The following is a 10485-nucleotide window of genomic DNA, read 5'->3' as shown; positions in this document are numbered from 1 at the left end:
TTCTTTTCAAAGAAAATCTAAAGTATTTAGCTAGATAAACAAACCTTCAAAGATATACAAACTTTCAAAGAGAGTGTCTAGAATCCCTGCCCTTAAATTACGTATTTCCCCCTAAACCTGTTATTAAAACTTGAATGGCAACAAAACCTTTATATATCATTTGGATCCACACCTAACCTTCTAGTTTTTTCATCCTTCCAAGAGCCAATATTCCCCATTATGTGCATACTATATGATACCCAAAGGAAGAAATGTCCCAATTGTTTTGGGTTATATGAATGGCTCTATATTTAACATCTCTTTTACCTTTTAGAATTTTGTCCTGATGAGAAATCAGTTGCTAAACATTTTCTAGAGTGTTTGGAAAGCCAAGAGATAGAACCAAGAAAGTGAAAGAATGGACACTTCATCCAAGTATTTGCTCTCAATGAATCCTTGACAAAAATGTGTGCCTTAAAATTTAGTTTGCTTTGGGCCGGCCCGGTGGCGCACTGGAGAGTGCGCCGCTTGGGAGCACGGCGGTGCTCCCGCCGTAGGTTTGGATCCCATGTGGAGACCGGTTCCCGCTCACTGGCTGAGCGTGGTGCGGGCGCAACACCGAGGGTTGCGATCCCATTGCCGGTCCCCGGTACGGGCGCAACACCGAGGGTTGCGATCCCGTTACCAGTCAGTAAAAAAGACAAAAAGAAAAAAAAAAATTAGTTTGCTTCAAAGGACAATATTGCAGATGGTTAATAGCAGATAACTTTGTTCAGGAGTTCCAATGATATATTACGTTTCAGAATACGATACAAAAATAAACAGTAAGTAATGGAATTAATGACCTTCCAAATTCTCTCTCCCTTTGGGAAGTCCCACTCAATGTTTACAGTGCACAAATCAATAAAATGTCAATTTGACTTTGTTCTGTGTGAAGGAACTCTCAGACATCCTAAACTAACAGCCAAAAAGTCACAATAATGCATCTATCTCTCTGCCACTGCACATAAGAACATTTGCTGCCTCTCTGAAAAATATATAAATCAAAGGACCTTATCAAGTTGTTTCAAATGCAGGTAACAGGAAGCTATGTTCCTCTGCAGCTTGGCCAAGTCCAGATCCGTCTGATCAAATGAATAATACCTCAGAGAATAACAGTACCAGTGTAGGGCATCAGCATAATTCTGTACCTAAAGTTTAAAAAGAAACAACAAAATCACAGAGATATCTCTACATTTGACCCTAATCTTTCCCAAGTCACCTCTAGAAACAAACAAGAGCTGGTATTGGTTTCTTTTTTAGGCAACCAAAACACATAACCTTTTTTTATTGCATTCTAGTGCATTTTATTATCAGTCTTGATCAGTATAAGTTTTAGATAAAGTGGTAATCAATATCCTCTCTTTTTCCTACACATTAGAAATTTCACTCATGGAATAGAGTCTAAAAGGATGGTGAACAACCCAGAAAACTCAAAATCCATTTTAAAAGCTATTAAAACAACAATGATAAAAATTTTTAAAGAGAACACCCATAATTCACCACACTACAGGTATTTTCATTTTTTTATGTTCCATATTAACTTTATCTTTTTGTATATTTGCATAATTATAATCAAAGTGTATATAGAATTTAATATTCTATTCATTTAATTTTGATTTGCACATATTAATCTATGTTGCTATGTAGTTATCAGTGTTAAGGTATATATAACATTTAATCAAATTAATATATCATGATTAGGGCTGGCCGGTTAGCTTAACTGATTAGAGCACAGCCTTATAACACCAAGGTTACAGGTTCAGATCCCCTACCAGCCAGCTTCCAAAAAAATTTTAATTTAATTTAATTAAAAAATATATATATATAAAATGATTTTCTCATTTTCTTAATGTTAGACATTTAATGAATTTCTGGGGTTTTCACTATTATAATTAATGCTGCTACATTTTTGTACAAAAACATATTTTTCTTATGGGTCACTTTAAATTTTTCAATGGTAAGAAGCTTTTAGAAAAAATCTGGTAGATTAAAAAAACTATCAAGGCTAATTCTAAGAAAATTTAGATTGTTTATAAATACCAAGGTAATGTAAATGAGTCCCTTGTGCTACATTGAGAAGCTTCATATTTTTCAATTAATAACAGGAGTCATCAGGACCTTCAAGAAATAAAATGCTCTCTTCAACTAGAAACAACTGTACTAAGTAGGCAAAACCCTGCTTTTGACAATTTAGAAATAAGATTACATTCTTTTTGTTTTTCTTAAGATTACATTCTTTTCCAGGATTGGAAGTGGAAGTTAAAAAAAAAATCATTCAACAAGACTGCAAAATGAGGGAAAAGAAAAAGAATCAATAGGAGAAATGGAATTGAGTAGTTTTTCAACTGTTCAGTAAACAAATAAATAAAAGAGAACAAGAATACTATTCTATTTTGCTGCACCGAGCCACAAACCCTAGGTCTCTATATGCTCCTATAAGGTATTTTCCTTCCTTGTCTTGGATCTAATTCTTTTGTTTCTTAAGCTTTGTTCCCTTTATTTCTCCTCTCTTTTCTCTTCACCTCTAACTCTCTCCTACAACACCTACCACAACTTTTTTGAAAACACCTTTACTGAATAACAATTGACATACAAAAAGCCACACATATTTTCTTTTTTTAAATTGATATATAATAATCATATGTGGTTCATGTAGAGAATGTGTGCTGTAGGTCACTAGAAATTAGTCCTCCTATCTAACTGTAATTTTGTGTCCATTAACCAACCACTTCCTTTCCCCATGACCCCTAACTCTTCCCAGACTCTAATAACCATTATTCTACTCTACTTTTATGAAATCAACTTTTTTAGCTTCCACATATGAATGAAAACATGCCATGTTTATTTTTCTGTGCTCAGCTGGTTTCACTTAACATAACATCTTCCAGGCTCATCCATGTTGTTGTAAATGGCAGAATTTTGTTCTTTTTCTATGGCCAAATAGTATTCCATTGTGTATATACACTGCATTTTCCTTATCCAGTCATCCACTGATGGACATTTAGGTTGGTTCCATATCTTGACTATTGTAAATAGAGCTGCAACGAACATGGGAGTGCAGGTATCCCTCTGACATGATGATTTCCATTCCTTTGGGTATACACCCAGCAGCAAGTTTGCTGGATCATATGGTAGTTCTATCTATAGTTGTTCTAGAAACCTCCATACTGTTTTCCATAATGGCTATACTAGTTTATAGTCCCACCAACAGTGTACAAGAGTTCCCTTTTCCCCACATCCTCACCAGAATTTGTTGTTCTCAGTCTTTTTGATAAAACCAGTCTAACTGGAGTGAGATGATATCTCAGTGTGGTTCTGATTTGCATTTCACTGATGATTACTGATGCTGATGAGCATTTTTTCTTATTTTACAAATAATTTCTCCCATTCTGTAGACTGTCATTTCACTCTGTTGAGTATTTTCTTTGCTGTGCAGAAGATTTTTAGTTTGATATAACCCCATTTATTTATTCTTTCACTGCTTGTGCTTTTGGGGTCTTATTCACAAAGTCTTTGCCCAGTCCTACTTCTTGAAGTGTTTCCCCTATGTTTTCTTCTAGGAGTTTTATAATTTCAGGTCTTATACTTAACTTTTTAATCCATTTTGAGTTGATTTGGGTATATGGTGAGAGGTATGGGTCTAGTTTCATTCTCCTACACATGGATATCCAGTTATCCCAGCATCATTTACTGAAGAGGCTGTCCTTTCCCCAATGTATGTTCTTGGTGCCTTCGTCAAAGATCAGTTGGCTGTAAGTACCTGGGTTGATTTCTGGGTCCTCTATTCTGTTCCATTGCTCTCTTTCATTATTTTGAAGATATTGCTCCACTGAGTTCTTGCTTGCATTGCTTCCAAAAAGAAATCTGATGTTTTTGGATCCCCCATACCAGCCAGACACAAACAACAACAAAATTCTGATGTTCTCCTTAATTTATTCCTGTGAGTGCAGGGTGTCATTTTTTTCTGGTTGCTTTTAAAATATACTCTTTATCATTAGTTTTGAGCAACTTGATTACTATGTGCCTCAGTGTCATTTTCTTGTGTTTCTTATGTTTGGGGTTTGCTAAAATTCTTGAATCTGTGGGTTTAGAGTTTTAATTGTTTTGAAGGTTTTTAAGCATTATTTCTTCAAATATTTATTCTTTCCCTCCTGATTTGGGAATTCCAATTACCCATATATTAAGCCACGTGAAGTTGTCTATCTATCACACTGATGCTCTTTTAATTTTTAAAGTTGTTTCTGTGTTTCATTTTAGATAGCTTTTCTATGACTTCAAGTTCACCAATCTTTTCTTCTACAATGTCTAACCTAATGTTAATATTAGCAAGTATATTTTTCATCCTAGACATTATGGTTTTCATATCTAGAAGTTTAATTTAGGTCTATTTATATCTTCCATGCCTCTACTTAACTGTCTTAATGTACAGAGTTTAATTATAAGAGCTATTTTAATGTCCTTCTCTGTTAATTCTACCTTCTGTGCCAGTTCTGTGTCAGTTTCAACTGATTGCTTATTCTGCTCTTTATAGGTTGTGTTTTCCTGCCTCTTTTCATACTTGGTAATTTTTTTTACTAGACGCCAGACATTGTGAACTTAACCTTTCTAGATCCAGTACAGTTTTGTATTCCTATAAATATTCTTGAACTCTGATCTGGGAAGCAATTAAGTTCCTTGTGATCAATTTGATCCTTTCATGTTATACTTTTGTGATTTTTGAGTTGGGTTTGAAGCACGGCTCAGTGTGGGACTAATTATTCCCCACTCCTGAGATAATATTCTTCTGAGTTCTCTACCCTTTGCCCCATGAATTAGATGTTTTCCAGTCTGAGTGGTACGAATAGGCTCTATTCCTAGACACATATGAGTGCCAGACACTGTTCTCTCTAATATTTTTAGATGATTATCTCCCTAGCTTCAGGATGTTCCATGTACATCCTGATCAGTACTCTGCTAAACACTTGGAGGAGGACCCTCTGCTCACTAGGGTTCTCTCCTTGTGCTGTGTGCTCCTCTCTGGTACTCTGTCCTATGAACTCTAGCCGCTTTGGTCTCCCCAGACTCTCAGCTCCATCTGCTCAAATCAGAATGCCTGAAAGGCTCCACTTCAGTTTCCCTTCCTGTGCTATATCCTGAAAACTCAAGGCAGAAAGCTGCACAATTGAAGTGTTCACCTTATTGCCTGTCTCCTAAGGATAATTCTCTTCATTGCCTGATGTTCAGTGTCGTAAAAGCCATTTTTTCCATGTATTTTGTCTTGTTTTTTTCGGAGGGGGTGCTGTTTAAGCAGGAACATAAACCAGTCTCTGCCACTATGTATTAGTTGGAAGGGGAAGTGGAAATGAACCACAATTTTTTTTAACAGTATATTCCATTTTATTTACACACACAGATACACAAATGTACACAAATATTAGAAGAAAATATATGAAAATTTTAAGAGTGATCAGATTATAAATGATTATTCTTTGCATTTTTTAAAAAATGTATCTTTAGTTTCAAATTTTTCTGCAAGAAACCTGGATTGTTTTGAAAAAAAATCTTCCTATACTTTTTATTGTATTATGACAAGGGTATCTGAACCTATGACCTGTGTTATAAGCACCATGCTCTAACCAAGTGAGCTAAGCAGACAGCCATGCACCATGACTTCTTTTTTTTTAAGATTATATTTTTTTATTTTAAATTCTTTTTATTTTCTATTCTTCCATTTTTTCAACTTCTCAATATACATTATAGTTGATTTTTGTGACCCTTTATCTGTTCTTCTTCCCCCCTTCCTCTTTCCATTCTCCCCATCATATTTGTTCACTCGTCTTAACAAGTTCAAGGAAATTATTGTGATTGTTGTGTCTTCTTCCCCCCACATGCTTTACTTGTGTGTTTATTTATTTACTTTTAGCTCCCACAAATAAATGAGAACGTGGTATTTCTCTTTCTGTGCCTGACTTGTTCCACTTAATATAATTTTCTCTAAGTCCATCCATGTTGCTGTGAATGATAGCATTTCATTCTTTTTTATAGCAGAGTAGAATTCCACTGTGCAGATATACCAGATTCCTTATCTACTAAACTGATGATGGACATTTGGGCTGGTTCCAAATCTTGACTATTGTAAACAGTGCTGCAATAAACACTAGAGTACAGGTATCCCTTCAGCATGATGATTTCTATTCCTCTGGGTATATTCCCAGCAGTAGAATAGCTAGGTAATATGGAAGATCTATCTGTAATTGTTTGAGGAACCTCCATACCATTTTCCGTAGAGGCTGCACCATTTTGTAGTCCCACCAACACTGTATGAGAGTTCCTTTTTCTCCACAACCTCATCAGCATTTATCATTCACACTCTTTTGGATCTTAGCCATCCTAACTGGAGTGAGATGGTATCTCAAAGTGGTTTGGATTTGCATTTCCCAAATGCTGAGTGATGTTGAGCATTTTTTCATTTGTCTGTTGGCCATTTGTATATCTTCCTTTGAGAAATGCCTATTCAGCTCCTTTGCCCATTTTTTAATTGGGTTACTTGTTTTTTTGCTGTAAAGTTGCTTGAGTTCTTTGTATATTCTGGATATTAATTCTCTGTCAGATGTATATTTTGCAAATATTTCCTCCCACTCTGTTGGTTGTCTTTTCACTCCGTTAATTGTTTCTTTGGCTGTGCAGAAGCTTTTTAGTTTGATATAATCCCATTTGTTTATTTTTCCTTTGGTTGCCTGTGCTTTGGGGACTGTATTCATGAAATCTGTACCCAATCCTACTTCCTGGACTGTTTCCCCTATGTTTTCTTTAAGGAGTTTTATTGTTTCAGGGTGTATATTTAATTCTTTAATCCATTTTGAGTTGATTTTGGTATATGATGAGAACTATGGGTCTAATTTCGTTCTCCTACATATGAACATCCAGTTTTCCCAGCACCATTTGTTGAAGAGGCAGTCTCTTCCCCAGTGTGTAGACTTGGTGCCTTTGTCAAAGAGCAGCTGGCTGTAGGTATACGGGTTGATTCCTGGGTTCTCTGTTCTATTTCATTGACCTGTGTGTCTGTTTTTATGCCAGTACCATGCTGTTTTGGATATTATAGCTTTGTAATATAGTTTAAAGTCAGGTAGTGTTATGCCTCTAGCTTTATTTTTCTTGCCGAGGATTGCTTTGGCTATGCATGGTCTTTTGTTGTTCCATATAAATGTGTGGATAGTTTTCTCCATTTCTGAGAAAAGTGTCATTGGAATTTTGATGGGGATTGCATTGAATCTGTAGATCACTTTGGGTAATATGGACATTTTCACAATGTAAATTCTTCCAACTGAAGAGCATGGGATATCTTTCCATCTTCTTGTGTCCTCTTCAATTTCTCTCAATAGTGGTTTGTAGTTGTCTTCGTAGAGATTTTTCACATCCTTGGTTAACTTTATTCCTAAGTACTTTATTTTTTTGTTGGCTATTGTAAATGGGCTAGCTTTCTTGATTTCTTTTTCTGCATGTTCACTGTTGGAGTGTAGAAATGCTCCTGATTTTTGTGTGTTGACTTTGTATCCTGCAACTTTGCTGAAATCATTTATCAACTCTAAGAATGTTTTTGTACAGGCTTTAGGTTGTTCAATGTATAGGATCATATCATCCACAAACAGGGACAGTTTGACTTCATCTTTTCCAATCTGGATGCCCTTTATTTCTTTCTCTTCTCTGATTGCTCTGGCTAGTACTTCCAACACTATGTTGAAAAGGAGTGGTGAGAGTGGGCATCCTTGTCTAGTTCCTTTTCTTAAGGGAAAAGCTTTCAGCTCTTCCCCATTCAGAATGATATTGGCAGTGGCCTTATCATATATGGCTTTAATTGTGTTGAGATACTTTCCATCTGTACCTTACTTATAGAGACTCTTTATCAAGAACGAATGAATTTTGTCAAATGCTTTTTCAGCATTTTTAGAGATGATCATATGGTGTTTGTCTTTGCTTTTATTGATGTGGTGTATCACACTTATTGATTTGCATATGTTGAACCAACTTCGCATCCCTGGAATGAATCCCACTTGTTCATGGTGTATAATTTTGTGTATGTGTTGCTGTATTCTGTTACCTAGTATTTTATTGAGGATTTTTGCATCTATATTCATTAAGGATATTGGCCTGTAGTTTTCTATTTTTGATGTATCTTTGTCTGGTTTTGGGTATCAGGGTGATATTTACCTCATAAAATTAGTTTGGGAGAATGGCCCCTGTTTCAATCTTTTGGAACTGTTTGTAGAGAATTAGTATCAGTTCCTCTTTGAAGGTTTGGTAGAATTCTGCAGTGAACCAGTCTCATCCTGAGCTTTTCTTTGTTGGGAGCCTTCTGATAACAGCTTCAATCTCGTTTATTGTTATTGATCTGTTCAGATTTTCTATATCTTCTTAGCTCAGTTTTGGTAGTTTGTAGTATCTAGAAATTTATCCATTTCCTCCAGATTTTCAAATTTGTTGGCATATAGTTGTTTATAGTAGTCTCTAATGATTCCTTGTATTTCTGAGGTATCAGTTGTAATATCACCTTTTTCATTTCTAATTTTTGTTATTTGGGTCTCTCTCTTCTTTTCTTAGTTTACCTTGCTAAAGGTTTGTCAACTTTATTTATCTTTTCAAAAAAACAACTTTTTGTTTCATTGATCTTTTGTATCATATTTTGGGTTTCTATTTCATTTAGTTCTGCTCTGATCTTAATTATTTTTTTCTGTCAACTAAGTTTGGGTTTGGATTGTTCTTGTTTTTCTAGTTCTTTAAGGTGAAGTGTTGGGTTGTTTGCCATCTTTCCATTCTTCTGAGGTGAGCATTTAATGTGATAAATTTTCCCCTTAGTGCTGCTTTTGCAGTATCCCACAGGTTTTGGCATGATGTGTCATTATTTTCATTATTTTAAAGAAATTTTTTGATTTCCTGTTTAATTTCTTCTTGGACCCATATGTCATTAAGTAGAATGTTGTTTAATTTCCATGTGTTTGTACAGTTTCCAGAGTTTCATTTGTTACTGATTTCTAATTTTAATCCATTGTGATATGAAAAAATACATGGAATAATTCCAATTTTTTAAATCTGTTGAGACTTGATTTGTGACCAAACATGTGGTCTATCCTGATCTTACAAATCTTTACATTTCTTTATGCCTTGAGAAGTGATAGGTTGGGCACCATGACTTTTTAAAAGGAGTAAAACCCCTCCGACTTTCTCATTCCTTATGTTAAAATAAATTACATTCCTATGTCTTAATATTGGTGATGTCATTTCCCTAGACTGTAAGCTCCCAATGGGGAGGAATCATGTCTTATTATTTTTTAATTAAACTCCTGTACAATGCCGCATATCATTCTACATGTGAATATTTAATAAATAGATGGTATCTTAACAGAGAAAAATTATTATTAAAGCATTTGGTGCTGTATGATTTCTATAGTGAACACACTGTTTTATTTTTTGCAGTAAAGAAAAAAATATAAAGAATGAAAACAAGATTATTCCCAAACCTTAAAACTTCTGGTGGCTTTTTTCCACAGAATGTCATGTAGCCATCCTACTAATTCCGTTCTCAGTTGTCTTCCTGTTTGGTGACCTAAAAACCAAACAAACAAACAGACCCAGGCTCTGAAAACAAGAATCTAGATCTATTACATTAAATAGCAAGTGCTAACTATACTCAGAACCTATAATCTTTAAGTAATGGGGCTATAAAAACAACCACATTCAGACAGGTTTTCATCATCAATTTAAGGTTTACTACCGAAATTGATTATATAATACAATAAGGGTTTGCTAGAATCACTGTAATTCTCCCATCAATCTGTGATAGTTTTCCAGCCTTAGTCTCTTTTTAACTTATTTTCTGTGCTCCAAATTAGATCATCATCTGGTGCCTTAACAAGGTTCCTGTGAATGAGCAGAGAGCAATGCCAGAAATCATTAATAAGAAGTGTTTATACTATTATATACTAAATAGATCAGATCAAGTTCACAAAAAAAGGCCAATTACACCTTAAACCTTTTGTAAAATACTTTAAGACCACACGTACACATAAAACTTTAAATCGGAACTTGTGCCTGATCATTTCTGGTCTAGACGTTTATAGGGTTCAAATACATTAGAGCACATTAAGATAAAGCTTAAACTATAGTAGAATTCTATATATCCTTTTCTTCTGCCTCTTTGGCACAAACTATTTCCAGAAAAGTCTTGATTAGAACACTAAGAGTCTCTGACCAGTCAGTAAATGTAGTTTGTTCCATGACTTAGTTAAAAATACTCACATGAGAGTAAACAGCTACTTAATGTGTCTACTTAAAATTCTATAATACTTGGAGATTAGCAGTGTATAATTAGATATCACAATAAAACTTTATCTAACTGGAATTTTAGGAAAATGGGTTATTCTGTATAATCAAGTTTTCTAGTTAGCTGACAGTTTCCTTTTTTTTTTTTTTTTTTTTTTTTTTTTTTTT

At 34.7% G+C, this 10485-nt stretch overlaps 1 protein-coding gene across 1 annotated transcript in view; it reads right to left on the bottom strand.

Moving 5' to 3' along the window:
- Nucleotides 1–1022: 1022 nt before the first annotated feature.
- The window catches only part of TEX11 (testis expressed 11), a 178280-nt gene continuing 168817 nt past the window's right edge, over nt 1023–10485 (bottom strand). The window contains exons 14-15 of the mRNA XM_008567576.1: nt 9516–9601; nt 1023–1169 (exon numbers count right to left, since the gene is read on the bottom strand). Of these exons, the coding sequence (XP_008565798.1) occupies nt 1023–1169; nt 9516–9601 (233 nt within the window). The remainder of the gene's footprint in view (nt 1170–9515; nt 9602–10485) is intronic.

The sequence above is a fragment of the Galeopterus variegatus genome, unplaced genomic scaffold (assembly GCF_000696425.1).
Source record: "Galeopterus variegatus unplaced genomic scaffold, G_variegatus-3.0.2 Scaffold331, whole genome shotgun sequence".
Lineage (NCBI taxonomy): Eukaryota > Metazoa > Chordata > Mammalia > Dermoptera > Cynocephalidae > Galeopterus > Galeopterus variegatus.
Note: the sequence above shows the minus strand (reverse complement) of the source record. Positions and strands in the feature narration are given on the sequence as shown.